This window comes from Sitophilus oryzae, unplaced genomic scaffold, assembly GCF_002938485.1.
Source record: "Sitophilus oryzae breed Bouriz unplaced genomic scaffold, Soryzae_2.0 scaffold_850_pilon_pilon, whole genome shotgun sequence".
Classification (NCBI taxonomy): domain Eukaryota; kingdom Metazoa; phylum Arthropoda; class Insecta; order Coleoptera; family Curculionidae; genus Sitophilus; species Sitophilus oryzae.
In genome coordinates this window covers 177,722-203,429 of record NW_022147473.1, presented here as the reverse complement: position 1 = coordinate 203,429, position 25,708 = coordinate 177,722, and the positions used below count along the sequence as shown (strand labels likewise).

The following is a 25,708-nucleotide window of genomic DNA, read 5'->3' as shown; positions in this document are numbered from 1 at the left end:
ATGAGGTGAATAATAGGTTATGTAAATCAAATGCTAAATTTCTGTATAACTCTAATTATTTTATCAAATGAAACGGAGAAACTGCCGTACTATACCTGGAATTCACAAGGGAAAAGAGCGCGGCAGAGAAAACCATGTTCACTATTTCAAAGAAACTATGCTGTTCTGAACTTTAATAAAAGAGTAATAAAAATAAATAAGAGGGACTAAAATAAATAAAAATAAAATAAAAGAGACGTTTCGGCCATCGATCTTTTGGCATTCTTAATAGATGGCCAAACCACTTGAGACCTCTGATTTCGACTCTGTTGATAATTGTCTCTGGAGCATTCATTCGGTGTCTGATCTCTATGTTGGTAATTCAGTCTATTTTCGATACGCCTGCGCTCCTTCTGAGATAATGTATTTCGACTGCTGTAAGTCTCCGTTTCATTTCGGCTGTTAGATCTGATACTTCGCAACCATAGCATACCACAAATCAACCAAGACCTGTTCCAGCCGTTTTTTGGTTCTAAGAGAGAGATGCTGGTCCCACCACAAAGAATTTAAGCATTCCACTACTCAATACAATAATTATTATATTAAAAAAAATCGAAACTTTTTTATGTTATCTTTAGATTTTTATTGTTCTATAATCAAATTTGTTAAAGATGTTTTGTCTCCTATATTTTAGTAAAAAAATTATTTACAATTTTTATTTTTATTTCATACTTACAGCTGTGATAACAACGTGTAATTTTATGTGTACTAAAGCCATACGCTAAATAAATAAATAAATTAGTAAACAATCTAAATAAACCAATTATCCTTGTAGAATTTGTAATACATATGTGATCCCAACAAGCATAACGTAATTCTAAAAAGATTGAATCATCTTATAACAGTTAAAATAGCGTCCTTCGTATTAAGTACTTCAATGACCCGCCTAATTAAAAATACACATATTTTTGTCAAATCCAAATCACTCAGTTTTAAGCCACTCTGTATACATAAATCATTACTGATTTTAAAACATTTATACGGAACCTAGAGAGAGGGAATTTGGGCAACAAATAGAGATGATAGAAATTAGATACTAACTTTGAGAATCCCGTTCAAGACGCATAGGTGTTGTTTTGGTTTGTAAGTTGTGATATTGTGTCAAAGATTAAAGGTAAAGTTAATAGTAAATTTTTAATGCTGTCGTTGGTCAAAATTAGAAATTATCTTTTATGCAACACGATGGGCAATGTATATTTTGTGTAACTCATATTCACTACAAATCTCCAATTCATCGGCCTACAAGCAAAACACTTTCCAAAAAATTAATAACATTTTCATACTCTTTTACAGAGCAAATATAACGCTGTTATTATGGACTTCGTGAATATGAAAACAATATAAAAATGAAACTTATAATTCGTAGAAGACTTGATAGATTTTTCCAGAACATAGCTCCAGAATATATTCTGGAAGGAATCTAGTCAAATGTTGTCAATGAAGTCAAAAGTGTGTTGCTTGTAGAGCGACGAATTATAACACAAAATAGTCTGTTTCCTAACTAGCTACCTAAATATTTATTCTCCGGTAAAAAAACAAATAATAAAAAAACAGTTCACTTTATTTAATATCATTTCACTCCAATAAAATCAAAACAATAAAAACGAAATTACAATTGACACCAAAGACACGAAAAAACCGAGCTAGCCTCCGCAAAGCAAATCTTGTTACTCACGTTCGATCTTGTTTGATTTGCAGAATTGCGGGCTCATCCCCAGATTAACGAGTACGACGTTCCCCAGGGAAAGCCTCCCTCGTTTGTGACCCCGGGACAGACCTACAGGATAGCCTCGGGAGCGACGGTCATTCTGCCATGTCGCATCACGCAACCTGGTAAGTTTTTAAAGTGTATTTTGTGAAAGCATGTGTTATTTAAGTTATCTTTGTTATATATTTATTGGTTTTTGTTGGGGGGATATTACTTTAGAATTGAATTTTGACTCTGCCGTTACTTGGTAGAACTCCATAATCAAACGAAAAATATAACAAATTGTTATTAAATCCCATTATATTGAGAAACAGTTTAATTAACAAATTTACAACATGTTTCGCTAAGGAAGTAGCCTTTTTAAGACTGACAAATTTCTACTACCTAGTTTTACTCATATACAGGGTGAGTCTCAAATAAGTGCAAATATTTTTAGGGGTAGTATATTTCGACTCCAGAAACACGATTATGAGGTTTTTTTGCGAAAAAAAAAATTGAAAATTTGAAAGTTTTTGAAAAAATGTTTGAATTTTTTTTTAGTTTTTAGTTAAAAACATAATTTATTTATAATATCGTAACATAGATAGTAGATTAAATTAACAGAAAAAAAAACATAGAAAAAATCTAGTAATTCTCAAAACTTAATCATAAAACATATTTTTGGAAATTTTCAAAGTAAAATAACTCGGTTATTTTGGACTTTTTTGGAATTGGAATTTGAGAAACTGTAAAGAGAAAATATATTTGTTTTATCGAGATCTACCAGCCCTGAAAATATTTGCACTTATTTAAGACTCACCCTGTATATTACTATGGTTTATTTTCAGTTTTCTTCGGATTAGAAAGATGTTTTTAAAAAAGGTTCAACACAGGGATTTTTTTTTTCAAACATTAGAAAAGTATTAATTTTTTGCGACGTGATTGACAATATAAAAAAGTAATTTAACGCCTAGGCATAAAAGTACGAAAATATATTATTAAACTGACATAAAGTGTCAAATTCAACGAGCGTAACCATAGTTTCTCGATATATACTTACATACAAGTTATGACTTTTAAATCTTATTATATAACTTGGAACGTTTGAAATTGTTTAAAAACTTATTTGTGGCGTTTGAAAAAAAATAACATTTTCTATTCGGAGTAAAAATGACTTTTTGTACCTCAGCTGTATGTCTATCAAACGTACAGCCTTGCCGCAAAAAGTGTCATTTCTACTCCAAACCAAACCAAACAATATACTATTATTGTTTTTATAATGCCACTATCATTGAAAAGTTATATTATTAATGCTCGTTGAAAGTTGTTCTAGCAAAGATAGTTTTAGGTTCAGAAGTTGTATTAGCTATTGTTGCTAACATACAACTATTGCTATTAGCTTCAAATTTAGAATTTTAGGTGACAAAGAAAAAATGAAAAATCTCGAAATATACTTATGGATTAAAAGTTAACTGTCTAGCCGCTACCGGTAACTGGCTTTCCAGTCGAGAGAAGAAGGTAAAAAACTAGAATTAATCGGAGTGGCCTCCTTGAGATTTAATTTATACAGAGAAGACCAGGCTACTAGTAACATAGCAAGTTGCCGGACGAATTTACGTTTACCCGTTTTGCGTTCGTACTCGAGATTCACTGCCGGCTAGTCGGCTGGTCAGGCAGTACGCAGTTGCCGTTGAGCTTGGACGGGTCGGTCGTGACAGACTAGGAATACGACGCGAGGAGTGGCGAGTATTTATTATTTCCATTTTAAGTGTTTACCTTCACTTAAGGTAACATTTAAAATGAAAATACTTAAATATTTATTATTTGAGTGTGTTTACAAGCCAAAACTAAAAATAAATAAGTTCTCTAAACCCAAAAAAAACTAAAATATTACTGGTGATCTAGCGGGCCACAAAATAGTTCCATGTCCACTAATTAAACGGTTGGGAGAAGTATTGTTCAAATATTCTTGAACAATACGGGCATTGTGGGCAGGACAACCACCTCAGCAATTTGATTACTTGAAAACGTGGGATTTTGATCCGCGGTAGCACAAATGAGCACTTGCTTTAACTCCTGTTCTTCATTAATCAACACATCAGGCTTTTTGTGTTTTTGTGGGAACACGCACCCATGTGTTTTAAAATTATTAATAACTCTTGATAAAGTAGGTAAAGATGGAATTGGCCTGTTTACAAAAGTTTGTGGAAAAATTGTTTGTATATCCCGATAAGACCTATTTTGGAAATACCATTTTACAATTTGAATTTTCCCACGAACTTCGTAAACATCCATTATTTTACTTAAAAAATAAATTTTACACGAGAACTGTCGCGAGAATCTATGTATTCGTTTTGGCTATTGTGACAAAACTTTCAAGATTTTGTCCGTTATCATGGTAGTGTGGCCTTTATATAATTTTTATAATTAAAATAATTTATTGAGCGGTAGGCAGAACTTGGATTAATGAGAGCACCGTCTTTTCAGGGCGTAACTATAGTTTATCGTTTACATATAAAAACAGAATATAACCAGCTAAAAATAGAAATTAAAAGGTATCGCACTTTTCTGGTAAGGGCTCTTTCTAAATTCAGTTACTATAAACTCTATTGCCACTTACCTTATTACGTCAACATCCATCAGCAATACATCAACAACAAGAACCTGTCGAAGACTTCGTTGATCCCCTTGTAGATCTACCCCTTCGATCTTGGACTCATTCTTAAGATTGAACCACTCGACTGGTTATCACATTGTTCTTTTAAATAACTTAATATTTTAGTGAATAGGTGAAATAAAGAAATAAAATGCCGATTTTTCACAACACCTAACTATATTTAATATAAAGAAATAAATAAATAAAAAATAAAGAAAAAGATTTAACAACAAAACATTTATAATTAATGAAAAAGAAAGAAATTGAATCAAAAATAATTAATGACAATTAGGGAATTGAAATTAAAAGTCAGAGATGATAAAGTTAAAAAAAATACAAAATATTCTTCTTATTAGTCTAATTTAAATTATCTACAATTCGCATATACTTTCAAATCTCTCTTAGAATTATCGTTGGCAGAAAATTAATATGTTAAAAAAATATTCACTGAAATTTAAATTAGAATTTAATAAAAGAACAATTGCAAAATAATCACTTATGAATGACATCTAAATTTTACTACAGCCCTTAGAACAAACAGAAAGTCTTAAATCATTAATAAAGAAAAATATTAGAGAAAATCCAAAAACAACAATTAAAATACTTTAAGCATGAATAGTTTAGAATTTCCGAACTTGAGAATTTATTTGAGAAAATCTTTAGATAGAGAACTTACTAAAACAATTAAAAAGACCACTGGATAATATATATCTAAGATATAATAAGATCTACACGGAGTAAATTCGACCGTCTAATTTAAAAGTCAGTACCGAACTAATTTTGAAGATGAAAATACTGATGCTGGTATTATCTCGGAAAGGCGTTACTACATCTTCGGCACGCCCCTGTTTGAGGAACCTTCGAATACCCATCCAAATGCATATTTTGCACCTTTTTAATTGGCCGAAGGGTTCCTTCCCCGAAAGATCCCTAGACTTCTTTCACCCCTGTTTCTGGTTCTTATCCCGAGAGGGCATCAGCATGTCCTATTTATTAATTAAATGTAATTTTTAAACCCTTCCGTGTAAATCTTACTCTTTTACCAATTTGCTGAATAATATTCATAATCTAAGCCTTAACTAATACAAATGATATCGTGCCATAGGATTACCTTAGAAAAAAAACCGCCTAGAAATGAACTCTTCATTTCTTCATATGTTTGTCTATTTCTATTTAACTCTAGGAACGGAAAAAAGATAATCCTATTTCTATAATTTTCAGACATTCATCTCGGGAACATTTGGATTCTGATTTTAAAACATATATTTAATACTTTTAATTTTCAATGTAAAACCTCTAGCGAGGGGATGATTTAATTTTACTTATTTCCTTAAGCATGCCTACGTGCTTTTTCTGCGTTGTTTATTTTGAGATATCCCTAGGGTACACAACTGGTACCGCTCTGTCAAATAGAGTTTTGATAATAAGGGATGAATGTTTGTTCTACTTTACCCTCGTTTATGTGACCTTAAATTATTTAGAAGATTGTATTATTTGCTTAGTTAGTTTCTCAGGATATATGCGTACTTTTAGAGAGTTTATGTGTCTTGAATATCATTAGATTATTTGCTTAGGCCTTTTAAAATTCGTTTGCCTATGTCGACTGATAACTTCGTAAACTGAAATGGTCCCATCTTAGAATAACAAACCAAAAAGATAAAATTTTACAGAGCTTGATATTATTCTATTACACTATTAAAACACGAATAAATACCAATTGTGAAACATTCTTATTACATATCTACCTAGTTTTATTTTATCGCATTTTTTTGCCTGCTTTTTATCCGGCGGACGGGTATACGCTAATTCGTCCGGTTCTGCCTATGTTACTACTACGGTGGCCCGGTCTGTATATCAATGTACCAACAATAATTAAAGAATTATGATTTTTTTCTAGTCAGACTTTAACTTGTAATGAAGTCCCTATTTTTTTTTTTAGTTTAGTATGTTAAATGCTAGGCTTGAACATATATCGAGCAAGTATTCCGTAGCGGAGCGAAAGTATTCCGCTATTACACCGGGAGGCTCGAGTTTGAGGCTGTCTCGTGTTGCAAGACTTGGAATTTTTTTACATTCTATGTTTTTGATGGGATAATACTTCTCAATGGCAGTGACATTACCAAAACAAACACAATTTCATATAAGTGTGTTGGTTAGAATAAATAAGAAAGACAATCTTTTAAAACTAAAATTGCTGTAAATCGTTAATATTTTCGTCAAAAGTGTACATGATTATCAAAAAACTACCCAAGTAGCATTTGGACGTTATCTAACGTCGGGTATACGTCGCGTCCAATAAACCCGACGTCAGGTACCAACGTCGGTTCGACCGCCTGACGACCCTTATTTGCACCTAAATGGGGAATACAGATTCGGGTCGCCTCGACGTCGGTATCTGACCTAATAGGGAATGTAATTCTACCAATTACCAACGTCATATTACGTTGGATTTTAGTCACTTAAAATTCGTCGCTAAGCACTTACGTTACGTTTGGTTTCATATTCGCTACTAAGAATACATAAAAACCTAACCAAACTACCTAATTACAAATGGATTCATAATCACTCCTCGAATATAACTATAAGTGCCTACCTAATTTCATATTATAATAATTCTGAATCATTAATCCAGACATCAGTTTTGTCAACGGAAGTCACGTTTTTGATATATCTGATTAAAATACTCCGGAAAACAACGAGCGCCTTCAAAATTAGGTAGATTTATGAAATAAAAATATCTATAAAAAAGTAACTCGCAAAATATTTTTTTTTATTTTCTAGCTGGTTTAATCATAAAACTGTACTGTGGTTCCCCCCAAACTCAACCTTATCAATATTATTTTACTAGAAATCGGAATGTGAATATAAATTTTAAAAACAAAAAACAATTTTAAAATGGCTGACAATCGGATACTTGTTAAGAATGGCGGATTTCTGTGTCCGACTTAATATGAACTACCAATATACCAATTCCGACCGGGTCTCCAACATTAGTCGTCTCACACGACCGAAGTCATCAAACCGGACGACCGGCAATCGTATTATGAATTATGACGTATATAATTCCAACGTACGCCACGTAACCTCACTTTGCGTATCAGTGATTTGTGGATCTGTGCAACTATATTTTAGTTTTTGTTTTCTCCTTCAAAAAATGGGTAGCCACTTTTTTAAGATAGTATATATCCAAAATTTAAAAGAATTGGAACCAGTACCTCACATGTGGGAGGAGGATGGGGTCTGCTGGTTTCCTAAGCTAAAAATAAAATTAAGATGCACCAGTGTAATGCAGCATCTCTTCCGGATAAAAAGCATTCGTGGGTGGAGGGAAGACATCACTACTACTATTATTATTTTGCAAAAGCCTCGACCTCTTTCTGTAAAATGTAGATGAATGTATAAATGCATTTTTAGTGCTTTTTTAGGCATAATAAAAAAATTAAGTTTGTTTACAAAAACTTTTTATTAGGTTATGTTCATGATGTTCATTAGGCCGCAAATGCTACTTAATTGTATTTACGGACGTAAATAGAGATACGTAAATTAGGTTATAAATAGGAACATAAAATACAACAAAATATAATTGGACGTTACTTTAGGGATTATCAGTGAAACGTATCCTATTCGGACAAAGGGTAGACGTCGGGCTAGTTCAAGTATATGTACGTCGTGCAAGCCAACGTGGAAACGACGTTGGGAAATTAATAAAAATGGTACGTTGTTATTTTGTACGTCGACAGATCGTTGGATTTACCGACTCGGATCCAACGACGTCGCTTTTAATAGGAAAGCGACGTCACCGGTCGTATCACCAGCACCCGACCTAAATTTGCACAAAGTCTGACGTCGCTTCAGGTCAGATTTAGTTCGAAGTCAGATAGATGCTACTTGGGTATTAACATTGGTCAAAAAAGAAACTATCGGGAAAATATGCACTTTAACGATAAAGTGGTTTTTAGATGCTATATTTTATTAAACCATTCTAAAAAATGTTTCAAACTTTAGTAAACAAGTTAGATGTCGATATTTTGGTGTCGCATATTATTTATTGTTAGAAATATTACTCCCAGTGTTATATTTAAATGTAAATGTGGATTTAAATTCTTGTTTTATTATCTTCATGCATTACTATTAAACACTGAGAATATAACTTTATGACGCGCTGGTTATGGTCATCTTTTATGTATGAAAATAAAATAAAATATCGTGTACTTTACGTGGTAAAACTTTTTATAGTTCTCGTGTTTAAATAAAAATTTTCGTAAACTATGTAACATATGCAGTCACTAAAGCATTTTAAACACCTACGAGAATCACGTATTCAGATACTCTTTACTTTATTATAATTCAGTTTAATTAAAATTAGAGGAATACTTTGCTGTATTGCTCTGAGGTGAATAATAATATTCTACATATTATTTAATCTTTACAGGGAGCTATGTACTAGCTTGGAAACGTGGAATTGCTGTGTTGACAGCTGGCCCAGTAAAAGTTTCTCCCGATCCTCGTTTGCGAGTACTACCATCACCAACCATCGAGTCACCAGGTAAACAGAATTCCAGAAACATTCATTTAAATAAAAAATAACATTATATATATATAGATATCGCGGTACAAAGATGGCGGAAAAATAATGTTTTTATTTTTTATCTGAAAAAAAAAGAGATTGACTGCATAAACAGTTGGAATTCTCGAAAACAACTTTTTGGAAATATCAAACCATGCAAATGCTTTTAGATGGATGAAGAAAGTTTTTTTTATTATTTTAAATTGATGAAAAGAGATAGACTAATGAAATTTTATGGAAGCATTACTGTTATGAAAACACACTTTTTGGTAATTTTTTCACATTTTTAAAATGAGTGGAAGGGGTTGAAATAAACTATCCCTATCATTCTCGTTAACGAAATTTAAAGAAAAATGTTATCAAACACATGCAAATGCTTTAATTTGGATAGATTAGTTTGTTTAGAAACTTTTTTATCTCTTGTGTTCTTTTGATAAAACTCACCGATTTGAAATTAAAAAATAAAATGTTCTTTGTCCTGACATGTAATGCTTTACATTTTATTTTTTAATTTCAAATCGGCGAGTTTTATCAAAAATACAGAGATAATTTCTACAAACAACCTAAACCATCAAATTAATTTTTTGCATGTGTTTGATAAGATTCTTTAAATTTCAAGTAACAAGGTAGATTAGATTCAACCTCCTCACTAAAAAGTGAAAAAATTACCAAATTCTTTGTCGTTCTTTACCATAATGAACTATGGTCTTTCTTTCGTTTTCAGATAAAATATAAACTTTATTTACCGCACAAGATACATCCTGCAGTTCGCATTTGATTTCAAATCGGCAGACTATCAAAAAAAATACAAGAGATAAAAAAGTTTCTAAACTAAACAAACCATCAAATAATTTTTGCATGTGTTTGATGGAGCCTCTTTCGCTCGTTAGCTGAAACAAGTAGTTTCAACCCCTTCCACTCATTTTAAAAAGTGAAAAAATTACCAAAAAGTGTGTTTTCATAACAGTAATGCTTCCATAAAAATTTAGTCTATCTCTTTTCGTTTTCAAGATAAAAAATAAAAACATTATTTTTCCGCCATCTTTGTACCGCGATATCTCCCTAATGGTTGACTTTTGACCCAACGTTTATGTAGCAAACTACCCTTTATTTCAAACAAGGAATCACCCCCTGAAGTTTTTCGCATTTGTTTTGAAACACCCTGTATATATCTCCTTTTTAAACCAAGTGTAAACATCAGCCTTTGTCAATTTTTTGAAGACCAAACTTTTTTATTACATTATTTTAATGTTATTTGTTTTTTCTAAAGACGAATTGATCTTTTTTAGATGCTTCAAATGCTGGTAAAATTATTAGCATAAAATTAAAAAAATGAAGGAGCATGACAGTTAAATATATTACTATAACAAAAGTAATACAGTTTATTTACACTTAATCTTTTAGAGGGCAGTAGTAATGATTTTCTAGTTTGATCAAGTTGGCTTCAAAAATATATAAACTAGCACAAAGGGAGCATATTATCTTCTTAATAAGATTTTTCAAAAAGGTAACAAAAGTGAGTGGGGTGATGGCGGTCGATTTTTCAACCAGAGACTCTTAAAGCAAGTAGATAATATGTAATGATCTAATGTATACAGGGTGGTCCAAACTGTATTCCGGAAACTCCGGCAGCAAATTCTACTGATAAAAGTAAGAAAAAAAGTTCATATAAATATATGTCCTAAAATGCTCAGTTTCGGAGATACAGGGTGCAGAAGTCTCATTTTTATTTCGATATTTTCCAAATAATATCTGAAGTAACATCAATATTTGGATGAAAATTGGTGTCTGGACGTTTTTTGACATGAAAAATTTGATTTTGATGTCAAAATGACTCCTATTTGTAGATGGCGCCAGCTACATGTATTTTAACTGTTTTGAACAGTAATAACTTTTCATCCGTACTTATATAAAACTACTGAGTGAAAAAATATACATTTCCGTAATTTTATACGTAAAAAATGTCTCTTGGTAAAAATCGCTACGAGCAACCGTTCTCAAGATATTTAGAATGGAGATAGTGAATACGTGTCATTATTGACTAAAAATAAACATGTTGAGTAGATAGTTATTTGACTGAAATAAGGAATTTGGGGACTTTTTATTTTTATAAATTAATCATAAATTTTTCTTCGAAAAAATGATGATAAAATAGTTTCTGTTGAACTTTAGGCACAAAAACATTTCAAATTTATGATTTCAGTTTAAAAACTATTTAGATTAAAAACTATTTTTATTCAATGATGACAGGTATTGATAATTTGGATTCCAAATATCTTGAGAACCATTACTCGTAGGATTTTTACCAAGAGATCATTTTTACGTAAAAAACGTTGTAAATGTATATTTTTTACTTGTTAGTTACAGGTACGGACGAAAAGTTATTACTCTCTTTTAAACCAGTTAAAAAATATGTAAGTGGCGCCCTCTACAACTAGGAGGCATATTGACATCAAAATCAAATTTGCCATGTCAAAAAACTCCCAGACACCAATTTTCATCCAAATATTGACGTTATTTCAGAAATTATTTGGAAAAAATCAACATCAAAATGAAATTTCTACACCCTATATCTCCGAAAATAAGCATTTTAGTACATACATTTATACGAACTTTTTTACTTATTTTTATCTGCAGAATATGTTGCCAAAGTTTCCGAAATACAGTTCGAACCACCCTGTATAATGTATAAACTATATGTATCATCCAATTTAATAAAAAAAGTAAGTTCATTTTGATTATCTCTGTTAGCTCTCTACTCAAAAATATGCCCATATCAAGTAAATCAAATTTTGTTATTCGAGAAACTCGCATCCTATGAGAAATGATCAGAAATATATAAGTTATGTAAAATTGGTGCAATAAATAAACAGAAATAAACGTCACAGATACATTTGGTTCTATATTTTTAAATTTTTATCGCAAGAAATTTGTATAGAAAATGCTTAGACGGCAATTATTACCTATATTTATGATACACAGCGAACTCAGTGTCACCAATGCTCACTGGTCGAATATTCAACCGCTTGCGTTAATTTTTCGCGCAAATTTGGTCAACGTATAGATATGGTTGATTAAATGGCCAAGACGCGCAGAGAAATAAGCGTAACACACAAATTGGACGATAATATACTTCCACGCGACTGATTATATGGTTAAATTAAAGTGGTCGATTTAGCGACCATCAACCTATAAAGAGATGAAAGTGGTCGATTTAGCGACAATCAACTTATAAAGGGTTAAGCCCCATTTAGAATATCGAAATTAGTGGAATAAATTAGAGGTTTCAATTATACTTTATACTTATGAGACTACAATCATTCATAATGTCTAAAAAATACATGAAGAATTAATTAAATATACTAGCAATAGCTTGCGGTAGTCTAAAAACTATAAACTTTTGATTTCCAACCATAATTTCTTTTGACAGACGATAATCAATGGCCATAATGGCTATACCCGCAAATTGTGAAGTAAAATTAGTAGAAAAGTTTGTTAACTTTTATTAAAAGTTTGTTAACTTTTTCTACTAACTTCTACGTAAATTACTACCACCAATTTTGACGTTCTGAAATTAGATGGAAGAACGTCAAAGTTGAAATTAGATGGAAGAACTTCTACGCTAATTGAAACCACGTATTCCACTAATTTCGAAGTTATAAATACAGCTTTAGACTTGAAAATTACCTAAAAATATTAAAAAAAAAGATTAAATATTGATTATATTTTTTTATTTATTTTACCTGCAGCTTCAAGGATTGGAAGTGTTCCAGAACTTTCAGGAGGAGGATATAGTTTGGAACTAAGAGATGTCAGACCTCAAGATGCTGGCGATTATATATGTCAACTTGGCACTATTGAACCCAAAGAAATCGTACATACTCTGGAAGTCTTGGGTGAGTTAATCAAATTCTTAATAGACTTATAGAAGATAAAAATATGAAGACAGTTGTAATGAATTTTTTTATAGCAACTGTTAAAATTGTCTTATATCTATCAAAAATAGTAGGTAAAATAGTACTTTAACCGCAAGGGTAGATTAAATGATACTTTAACAGCGAGGATAGGTTAAAAACTTTATTTCCTCTCGCAGGTTTATTAATTGCTTCCATTTTTGAAAAATGTTGTATTCCTTTTCATAAGTTATTCTGGATTTAAATGAAAGTAGCTTGGGTATGGCGTTTGTCGCCTCAGCCTGAATATCTGTTGGTAATTTACTTATTTTTTTGAGCCATTTCTGGGTCCAATTAAATCAGCAATCGACACGAAAGAGAATTAAAAAATATTGACTCAAAACTGACAACTAAAGAGACAGCTTTATTTATTTGTCAAATTATATAGAAACCAAGGCCAATCCAGCATAATATTTTTTCTACTCGTAATAAATTCCTTGAAATAATAATTTCTGAATAATTTTTAAAACGTAACTTGCTATGGAAAAAATATTGTTTTATACACGACGATAAAATTGCATTATCGTCGGTATTGCAAATGGTCTTTTATCGTTTATGCATTCACGTATACCATTTTATCGTCTTGTATAAAAAATAACTACTAATGTATTGCATGTTCTAAAACGTTATTCTTGAATGATTTTAATTATTTCATAAGCAGGAAATTTAACCTTTTTTCATTCTTTACAGTACCTGCTAGGATTCACTTTGTCTCTCACACTGGTACAGTGGAAGTAACTCAAGGGCAAATGGTCAAAATGGAGTGTAAGGCTTCCGGTAATCCGGTGCCGGCTGTTTCTTGGACAAGAAAGAATAACGTCATGCCCAGCGGAGAACGAAGCATCCAAGGCTTGACCATGGTCATTCAACATGCTGACAGACACTCTGCGGGACAGTATCAGTGTTCTGCTGATAATGGTGTGGGAGAGCCTGATGTCAGACATATAAACATCAATGTTTTATGTAAGTTTATTAAATTGTAACACTCTATTTTTTGTACTTATTTCAATGTTTATAAATAACATTTTAATTTGCTTTAAGTAACAGTAAGCATTATTTTCTCTAATAATAATATCGTTGATTGAAAGAATTATGAAGATACGCAATTTAATTGGCAAATTCGTGATAAGGCTGGTTAGATTTTTTCTCACTGTCTCAAGTGCTGTATAGTGGATCCTCTCCTGCAACCAACCCATAAAAACACTAATTTCCTCTAATTCGGCTAGTGAAGGCATATCGAAGACAGTGTGGAAGTGAAAGCGGAAGTGTTGCCATATTAAAATGTGTAATATCTGTAATATGTCTGACGAAAATATTTTTGGATGAAAAATACGCGTTTATGTATTGAAAATTTATTCGTGTTAAACATAGAATAAACAACAAAAATAAAAATTGTTTTATAGGTACTGAATATTTGGTATGATTGAAAAATTTCGTTTAGTTGGCTTGGAGATGACGACTATTGACATTTACCATAATATTTTTTATATGAAATAACTGCGATCTTCATTTCCAAGCCAACTCTGACACCGTTCTTTGTTTAGTCATATAATATCATTAAAAAAGTAGAAAAAAGACTCAAAGTCTCGGTCTCAACGTTTATACAATGTTAAACTGTTACACGTGTTTCGCTCATATACGAGCATCATCAGACCTAACAAGAAAGAACCTAAATAAATAACAAATAATAAAAAGGTTATCATAACTTAAAAATACAATTAAGTACAAATACAATTAAGTAAGTTATGATGACCTTTTTATTATTTGTTATTTATTTAGGTTCTTTCTTGTTAGGTCTGATGATGCTCGTATATGAGCGAAACACGTGTAACAGTTTAATATTGTATAAAGGTTGAGACCGAGACTTTGAGTCTTTTTTCTACTTTTTTAATTTGAACCAGGTCTCTTTGAGAAAAATGGATACATTCTTTAAAATATAATATCATATTAAATTGTTTAATGATAGAAAATCCGTATTATTAACGTACTGTACCCAAAATCCCTAAATCTACGGATTAATCAGTAGTTTTGGCAATACTGTCTCCGGTAACCACCCACTCTGTCGACTGAAAGTAGAATTACAGTAGAGTATTCTTTATCATGTTTGCTGCAAGCGACTATCGGCGCGCAGCGGCGCGGCGCAGAGCTAAACTAATCTTGGACAAGTTTTGTGCCGCGAAATCGCCCATACGGTTGCGTATTTTCTTATTTCTTCAATCATCGGTAATATTATATAAAATATGATAAATAAAAAGTATATTTTAACTGCAAAATTAGAATGTTAAGAGAGAAAGATATTATTATTATACATTTAATAATTTAATTACATTTTCCACAATCAATCAGCTACCATTCACAAAGAAATAAGTACTAGATAAAAAAAAATCAAAATCTATTTTAGGAATAAGAAAGTAATAACGAAAATTCTTATGTAAATATATTCTTATTTTGTGTATTACTTTTATTAATATTAGAGGAATATATTAAAAATCCACCCCCAATGAATTAGAAAAAAGCATTTGTTCATAATGTCAGCAGATATTAAAATATTTGCCATTCCGAAGTTTATTAAAAATTCTGCTACACTTAAAATACTCAAAAACAATTTATTTTAATATCAGCTTAAATGAACAATAAGATGAGCATCATTCTTTAATATATTGGGCAAAAAAATTATATATTTATTTTTAATGGAATAAATTGGTTCAAGCGCTTCAAGGAGAACGACAGTTTGTATTGAAATAAAATTTTGAGAGCATAGAGGTGTGAAGTTTTAAAACCTGTCTTATCCCAAAAACGTGGTTATGTGATAATATGTAAAAACTGTTTTAGCAATTAAATAAAAAATATATTTAGCCACTCCGAACGAATATTAATATTCTTAACAAATCTAACCAGAAAGTATGCGTGTAATTTAATATAAATAAAAGAACAACTGAATAATTTACTAGCCTATGGAAAGATAATTGGGGACCTTTATATTAGAAGTTCCACACACCAAACACAAAAAATAGAAATATAATTGCACAAACTTAAAATTAACTTCTCACTGAACACACTTGCATCCTTAGCTATATAAAAGCGATCGATAAAAGAGTAATTAATATAATAATAATAATAATAGCTCCCGTATATAGCGTTTAACATCTTGGGAGTAGCAAGGTACAGCTTGCCATGCTAGAGCCGTTTGGTATAGAATGAAAGGTAATGTGGCTAGCACTACGCCTCAACCGCTTATTATTACCTCAGGATTGTGAATCCCAAGTACTCATTTAAGGCTGAGCCGACCTAGGTACCTAAACTATTTTTATTTTTATGGCTGATGAAATGCCGGGTCTAGGATGTAATGGGTAATTAATGGGATGTAAAAGAGTAATTAATACAATTTTTAAAATAAAAAACGCGAAAAACAAGAGTCGTTATACAATGGAAATAAAATTATGCTAATATGATGACTATTAATTTGCATTACACTTAATTTGACGTTAGATTCCATGCGCTTGGAAAAATACTTGCCTTCTGTCTTTATTCAGTACATTTTATTTTACTAAGCGCGTTGACCGTACTCATGGTACACACGAAAATCGACACCCAAGACCAGAAATGCCGACCTTTAGTATATTAGATTAGATTAGATTAGATTTTTAGAGGTGGCTTTCGGCCTGATCCACTGCGACCTTCTCAGATCTATTGTGGTCCTCTTCTGATCCTTAGATTACATTCTCCAGTACTATCCTTTTCACAAAGTTTAGCAACTTGGAAACTGAACCCTCCATGTAGCTCCTTGGCAATGGCCTATCATTGCCTATTACCGGGAACCGCACATTTGCCAGGCTGTCACACCGACATAAAATGTGTTCTGACCTTTACCTTTAGTATATATAATCTAGGGTTCCAACTCCCAACTGTAATAAGTAAAGAGAACAAACACAAAAATAATTTGGATAAGGCGGGTTTTGTTGCAGTATGTGCACATTGCGGGTTTACAACGCTTTATTAGTACAATACCGATCATTCCTCTTTAAAAAACACATACTGTGGTATTATTATTAAACTTAGATTCAAATTGCTTTGCAATAACAAGCTAAACGCACACTTAGCGCGCTCACTCTCTGTCAAACATAATCAGGAAAGCGGCGCGGCGGCTACGAAGCCAGCGCCACCTTTTCCACCGACGGAAAAATGTCACGGAACAGGGCGCAAATAAAAAGGATAACTTTACGATGAGGACGACTGTAAAAAGGTAAACGTACGAGTATGACATCGCACAATTTTCTATCGGATTTTGTGTCGGTCTGACTTTTACATAAATGTCGAGTGTGCAGTTAGGGAAGAGATAATTTCGAATAAAGTACAATAAAATATTGTGTATGGTGCATGTATTTTGAATGGAAATATATGATATAACCAAGATTATATATGATACTGAAAGTATTAAATTTGAAGCGGAGAGATTTACAATAAATGAAAAATTTGGCAATACATTGTTAGAGAATTTTAAGATTAATGAGATTGGTACTTCATCATCATCATCATTTTCAGCTTATTTAACAAATTACAATTTTGGTGTGGTCCCTCGCATATTTAGATAGCTTATTTGTAATTGGGACCATATTTTGTCCGTCCTTCTTGCCAGGTGTCCTGCCCATTGGCACTTGAGGAATATGATTTTGTGGATGACATCTATTACCTAGGTCTTGGTATCCACTCTATTATTGTACAGTCTTTCTTGGTTATTTCCAGCATATCGTCGGTGAAATGTGATAAACTGCTAAATCCATTATTCCTAATTTTACAGGAGAGCAAAAAAAACGGTATTAAAAAATATGTACACGTGTAGGAAGTATTTTCATGCGTTAATATGATAAAGAATTAGAGAAAGAGAATTAAGAGAATTAAGAAAGAGATAAGAATGTGCCCGGTGGGGTAGAGGTACAGGCTTTCGTCTACCAATCTCAAGGTGTGGGTTCGATTCCCACACCCGGCATTTCATCAGCCTACTATTTTTATTAAAATAAAAATAGGTTGGGAACCTAGGTCGACTCAGCCTTAAATGAGTACTTGGGTTTCACAATCCTGAGGTAATAATAGGCGGTTGAAGCGTAGTGCTAGCCACATTACCTTCCTTGTATACCGAACGGCTCTAGTATAGCAAGCTGTACCTTGCTACTCCCAAGGCGTCAAACGCTATATACGGGAGCTATTATTATTATAAGAAAGAGATAAGAATTTTATTTGCTGGGGAACAATAAAATTCAATATTTTGTGTTACATAATTTTTTTCAGACACAATAGGGAGACACAGATATTCGTCTTGCAAAAATAAGAAATAAAAATATACTTCTGGAGATAGCAACCTTTATAGTTTGAAATTTTGAAAATGGAATTGAATATTACCCAAACAAATTTAAAAATAATGAATTAAATTTAAAAGACATGATACTCATAACCATATATTTAGAATATCGTCGGTCTAGAAGCAAAACATACAAGTCCAAAAACGAATAAATTTTTAATGGATTTTTATAGAACTGAAGTAGCAGCATTTTGGACTTAATGAATATAAAAGTAATTTAAAAATTAAACTTATAATTCTTAGAAGATATGGTAGAATCCTTCCATGCTTGTCCTAATACTTTTCTCCTTATTTTTTTAATTTTTATAAAAATTATGTATCATTTACGTGGAAAAACATTGAAAAAAATAAAACTGATTAGGTATTATGGAAATTCTTGTACAACTAATTAATGTTATTTAAACTATTTATAGCACGCCGATGAATTGCTCGTATATAGAGAATTTGGTTTTTCCCCTTGCCCTTTACGGATACCCCGTATTTACAGAACGGATCGACGCAGGATCGGACTGGCCATATTATATATATATATAACTATTAGGGGGGCCCCAGTCTTCGCGGGCCCTCTTTATAGATCATTATTTATTCTTAACAATATTTGCTTTTGCATTGCGTTAGGGCATGTGCATTGCATTGGTTTACCTTGCATTAAGGTAGTTCTCTGATTTCTATACAGGGTGAGTCTTAAATAAATGCAAATATTTTCAGAGCTGGTAAATCTCGATAAAAGAAACATATTTTCTCTTTACCGTTTTTTCAAATATATCCAAAACAACCGAGTTATTTCACTTTTAAAATTTCCAATTTTTTGCTATAATTTTGAGAATCATTGGATTTTCTTTCTTGTAAATTTAATCTACTACCACCTATGTTGCCATATTACAAACAAAGAATGTTTTTAAACTAAAAATTAAAAAAAAACATTTTTTTTTAAATTCCAAATTTTCAAAAAAAAATCGCGCAAAAACCCTCATAGTCGTGTTTCTCGGGTCGAAATATACTACCCCTAAAAATATTTGCACTTATTTAAGACTCACCCTGTATATAATAGAGAAAAATTGACCAAAACGTAAGACAAAAAATACGCAAAAAATACACACAGGCCCCTCCTTACATTGCCACCCGGGCCCCATTGTTTATTCCCAAAATAAAATGTTGGGAATATGTCTAAGATTACAGGGAAGTGTTTTTTATCCAAATGTCAGTCTTGTTTTCTCTACAGGGTGTTTTGTTGGTTAGGGTAATTTATTGCAAAAACAAAGTTTTGATTTACCCCGGTATAAACCCACCTAACCGAAGAATATAGGTCATTAAAATATTAAAAAATAATGCCAATAAATCTATCTTCACACTGATGCCATATTCATAAAAATCGGATTAAAAAATAAAAAGTTATGACACATCATACTTACACATTATTACAAAGGATTTCTTCGCAACTTAATATTATACGATGCACATTTAATTATTTTTTAATACTTAAGTTTCAGTTGCCTTTTAATATAAGCTTATAATAAGCAAATAAGATATATTTAACCTAAATATGTTCAACGAAATTAAGGTTAACTCCTTTAACACTTTACCAAGGCCTTTAATTTCATCTGTACGTGTATATATATATTCATATAGCGTAAACAGTTTAAAGGGTTGACATTAACCTTCAAAGTTTCAGCTGGAGCGGCTGTTCTGCAAGGAATAAATTCGTGTCGCTTGTACGTTATTAAAAATTATTAGGCAAGTTTAGAAACAATACCGCCTTGTACTGGCAAACGGCGATGGAGTTAATTTGTTTGGGGATGGAGTTCCAAGGTGAAAGGCAAATTATAAACAAGAATTAAATGTAACAAGAATGTTAAAACTGCCAGAAACACGTATCATTTTGACCACTTTTTCAATTTTACTTTACATTTTTCTTTCATAAATAGTTATTAAATATACTCATTTTAAATTTAAAATCAAAGATATTTATAGACATCACAATATAAATTCACATTTTTTTTTAATTTTACATTTCTAATATTTCAAAACTTCCTTTCTTCAACGTCATAATACAATACCAACAAACACAACCCATTTTGAAGTCAGCAATGTTCGAACACACGCGAACAATGAAAGCCAAGCAGGGATCCGTTCCTAAATTAGTGGTGCTCGAATTTCTCGAGATGCTTGCTAACGCTGCCTCTTCGCTCTATGGCAAGAATACGATTGTGCCGTCGTCGGTCTGAGGACGGGCAAACCCTTATCTTAAATCATCGAAACTGGCTGTTTGTCAGTCGGGGCGCTCGCACTTTTCTTCTATTTTTCCAGCCGTCGTAAAACAGACGTTGTCCCAAAACGCGGCCGTATTCTTATCTCTGCATTCGTTGGAAATACTTGTGCACTTTTTCTGATAATAAAAATATTTTTATAACGTCTGAAGTAGAAGAAAACGTTAATATTTTTTTGATAATTCTGGTAGGGGTTTTATCTAAATTATTGTTAGATATTAAATTTGCCGAAATGAAAATAAACAGCAGAAGCGGTAGCCTGATCACTCAAAAAACATTTGAAATATGTGATAAAAAAAGAAGATACTTATATTCAAAAGTCGCTTTATTTCGTTCCAAATATTTTCAAAAATTATAAAATTTTCATAACTTAATATTATATGAGACACACTTCTTTAAAACTTAGATAGGTAAATGTAATTTATATTAGAAATTGTTTTTTTATATAAAAATACACCATTAGAAGCGTTATTTATTCAATATATTATACCGGGTGAGTCTCAAAAGTGGCTCACCACTATAAATTACTACAACTTTTGATTTTTAAATAACACCCCCGGTATTTTTTTACTTTATTTGATAGAAAATGTCACTGAGTAGAATGACATATCATATGTCAACTTTTGACATTTTCGCATATGGTTTATTTGAAATTATAATTTGCGGTTCGTAACGAACATTTGACTCGAAATACCAAGTGTGTGGTATCAAACTATTCGTAAAAAAATGCTTTTTCCAAATATGCTAATGAGCCACCCTCGTTCCATTTGAAATAATTGAGATATGATTAAAAATACGATTTGAGCATTTTCTAACTGGCCAGGACAAGACATTAGAAACTCTAGACGATTGACCAAAAATTAGAGCATGAAATCTATTTTTTCAAGGCTCCTTGATGAAGAATTAGTGTTTTTAACATAGCCATGGCACTCTAGATTGAATTTTAAAACACAATTTTTTATTAAGCGAGAATGTCAAAAGTTGACATATGATGTCATTTTATTCAGAATGTCATTTTCTATCGAATAAAGTAAAAAAATACCGAGGGTGCCATTTAAAAATCAAAAGTTGTAGTCATTTCCGGTGAAACAGGAAGTGACAAAAAACAATTGAATACACCAATCAATCCTAATTTATGTCATATACTAACATACCAAATCTCGTTTTTTATCTGAAAAAAATAAAAAAAAGTTATAGGGGTGAGCCACTTTTGAGACGCACCCGGTATAGGAACTTAGCTAAATTTTTAATATCAATTTATCAAGGATTTTTATTTATCCGGACATAATATGTATGATGTAGCAAAAAAGCCAAAGCAATAGTAATGATAAAAAAGCCCTAGAATTTCCAGCTGGCAAAGAATGTCTTAATCATCTAAGATTCTCTGATGACATAGTTTTAATTTCCAATAGTCCTTAAGAGCTACAAGCTAAATAAGCTAAAAATGGCAAAGGAAGACCATAAAAAATAAATTGGATACAACCATAACCCCAGGTAATAGATGTCATCCACAGTGGCAATAGTGGCAATAGATAGGACACATTGTAAGAAGGGCGGACAACAGATGGACCACAAAAATTAGAGCATGATACCCACCAGGAATTAATAGATCTAGAGGAACCCTAAACCTAAGATGGGGGTATGAGTATTGCTATATAGCAGGAATGGCTTGAACCAGCATAGCCAACAATAGACAGGAATGAACCCAATCGCAAATAAGTGGAAATGATGATAATGATGTGAAATGATGATGTCTTGAAATAGATAGATCAGAAATCTGAAAAAAGGTAGTACTTAAGTTGAACACCACATCAGATTAAATTAAAGATGTTTCTAAATAGCCACGAATAATTTCTTCATTCTAATCTCTTCATACCTAATTATTTAGAGACATCTTATTCCTTTTTATATATTTTATTAGGGTTTGATAAAAATCCAATTTTCGATCTCGTATCGAGATCACTGAACATTGTATAAAATCGACGAGCTACATCTAACAAGGCCCTTTGTGAAAATCCACATAATATTTTACTAAAAACCTATTACGCCCTCTAGATCGCTCGTTTGGTGAATAGCCGGCTCGCTACCATTGAAAAGGTTATATTCGGCGTTCAATTATGTGAAATAGATTTAATGGCTATATACCAATTTGAGAGAAGGAACAAGTTAGTAGTCATTATCCAAATTATATATTTTTTAAAGATATACAGAGTGATCCAAATTGTAATCGGGAAACATATTCTAGAGATAAAAGTAAATAAAAAATTCGTATAAATTTATGTCCAAAATGCTTCGTTTTAGAGATACATGATGTAGTGTATTCATTTTTATTTCTTTTTTCTCAAATAATTACTGAACTAACCTCTACTAGTATAACCCCTACTTATAGAGAACACCACCTATATATTTTCTTTAACTGGTTTGAAGGGTTTTTTTCAGGGTCATTTTTGTCCGTACTTGCATTACTTTGCTGAGGAAAAAATATACATTTTTGTATTGAAAAGATATAATTCAAAATATTATTACTTTCCGAAGCAAGGCTAGAACCGGACTAGGCTAGAATCGGAGGATCTCTGCCAGGACCTTTGTTTCATTTAGGTTCACCTTACTCTCTATTCTGATCTATTGATCCAATAGGCCTATTTCAGTCGATAGATATGGTTCTAAAAATAAAAATATATAATGGAAAATAAATTTCTTGCAGTTTTTAGGTATATAATAAAATTATATAAGAGTTTCTTGCTTTGAACTGCTAATATAGAAATTAATTCCACGCTGTGTTCGTCATAATGTGGATCAACCTGCTCTCTCTACCGGTTTCGGGGCCCTACCCCATCATCAGATGAGCTTGGGTATTTCCACAAAAAAATAAAAATATATAACTCAATGTAAGTATTTAAGTAGTAAACGCGTTTTAATGAGTTTAAAAGCTCAACGGCCGATAAAACATATATTTTAGTTAAGAATTCTATCACTAGCCAACATGGCGGAATTTTAGTTCATTATTTTATAAAATTGACGTGGAGTCGGACACAAATCATCTACGTTATATCATATTTGTCTCTTAAAAGAGGGAAACTCGTGTTTCGAAAATGAATCGACGATAAACGGAAATCTTGTTTCCAAAATGTTGCGATTTAGCGCTATCTGTGTAGAAATTTTATAGTTTTCATTATATCAAACAGCCTCTGAGAAATGTTTTCAACTCAAAATGCCTTTAATTATGTTTGACTACATCATTAAAAAGGGTCCTCAAATACATCAGTGTGATAAAAGTCATTTAAAAGCCTTTGATCATGAAAGTAGAAAAATTTGTTCATTTTATTTACAGGCTGGAAAAATTATTTATATTAAATTTTGATGAGTTTTGCACTGAAGAAAACATTCAGAGGCTGTTTGATATAATGAAAACTATAGAATTTGACCACCCATGTGAGAAATTTCCTCTTATTTACATCATTAAATTATTTATTAGATTGAAAATATTTTATGCATTAAAGTTTACAAAAAATAAAGATTTATATAGTCGAAAAAAGTCCGATAGAGCCAATAGAAATGTAACTATTTTGTCACATCTTTAATTAAATTTTGTTAAATAAATTAATTTTTTATACTATAAATATCTTTTTTTTCCTAATCTCCTACGAGCTGATATAATATGACGAGCAATCTATTAAATTACTGTGAGATTATACAGAAAAGTCCACAGACTTCGAGACATAGGAAAATCAAGTCCATTTAGCGTGTGTCCAAATTTTGACAAGTTTTCAAAAATGACAGTTTTGTTTAGACTGACGCGACATTTAATTTCACCTGACTTCTCGGTGAATGATTTCTTGTTATGGGGGTACATAAAATCTAAAATTTACGGCCATGAAGAAGTTAAAAACTTGGAGCAGTTAAGGCAGAAAATATTTAATGTCTTTGACACTGTCACCTCTGATATGTCATCCAATGTGAGGAGGGGATTTTATGATCGTTTGGGTTATTGTTTAATGCAAGAGGGAAGCACTTTTGAACAATTTTTGTAACTTTTTAAATTTCATTATCCTGTTTTTTTACTGTTTACCCATTACCTACCTTGACAAACATGGGAAAACGAATGTCCTTTTCAGGACCACAAATATTTTGATTGAGAAAATTGGTAACTTTTTTTGGATTAAAAAACAAAAGTTGTTAATATAATACCAATTTAAAAGTGTTTTGGTAGTTTTAATACACACTATGATATAAAATTTATTATTATTATAATGTACATTATTAATACTATTGTTCATTCGAAATGGCATTAAGGCCCAATTGCAACAATGATTTAAATTTTTCTTAAAGATAAGTAGAGCTTAGAATGGGCTGTATTTATATTTACTTTAATATTCACCTTAAATGAGGGAATTTGACTGATACAATTTTTGAATTTGAATTGTTTTTAATGATATTAACAATTTTAGTTCAATTTTTAATAAAATTTATTTAATATTAATAGAAATCCAAGGGATTTGAAACCTCTTTTAGCGATTTATAACATTCTCAAATGAATTACAGGTGCCCTTATTTTGAATGAAAATCACACAGCTTTTTTCATAGTCGCTGCAGTTGCTATAGCTATAAAAAACTAATTTTTTAAGGTGTGAAAATTGCGACACACGCTAAATGGACTTGATTTTTCGTATGTCTCGAAGTTTGTGGACCTTTTTGTATGCCTCGATAACATATTGGTGCAGATTATTTTCACCCAAACAAATAATAACCCAAACTATACATTGATGCGGATTGTCTATGAACTCTTTCTGAAGGTCACAGAAACCTGAACGCGTAATTCGGTGTTCTTTCGCATCTGTTATAGGTAATTTGTGACAATACGATCAAAGTAATTAATAAAATCACTATAACTTTGTTAATACAGTCATCCAATAATTTAAAATAATCCTCTCGATTCAAACAGCGTAAACATTTTATTCTCAAAATAACATTCCCACTAAAACGCTTTAGTATAAAGCGACTCCCTTTCCTTTCTTTGCTTGTAAAGCTCTCAGCAAACTTGTACCAGCGTAAACGATTGGAAAGAGGAAGCTTTTAGAAAATATTTTCAGAATCAGCAGCAGCAGGAAGTCGTAATGAAAAGCGAGAGCTTAATTATTTAGCATTATGAGTGACGCCACTCCTGTCCAATGAATGAGGACTTT

At 31.6% G+C, this 25,708-nt stretch overlaps 1 protein-coding gene across 1 annotated transcript in view; it reads left to right on the top strand.

Moving 5' to 3' along the window:
- The first annotated feature begins 271 nt into the window (after positions 1-271).
- The window catches only part of LOC115889820 (lachesin-like), a 78,708-nt gene continuing 53,271 nt past the window's right edge, over positions 272-25,708 (top strand). The window contains exons 1-5 of the mRNA XM_030909898.1: positions 272-356; positions 1,738-1,872; positions 8,815-8,928; positions 12,699-12,845; positions 13,593-13,865. Of these exons, the coding sequence (XP_030765758.1) occupies positions 272-356; positions 1,738-1,872; positions 8,815-8,928; positions 12,699-12,845; positions 13,593-13,865 (754 nt within the window). The remainder of the gene's footprint in view (positions 357-1,737; positions 1,873-8,814; positions 8,929-12,698; positions 12,846-13,592; positions 13,866-25,708) is intronic.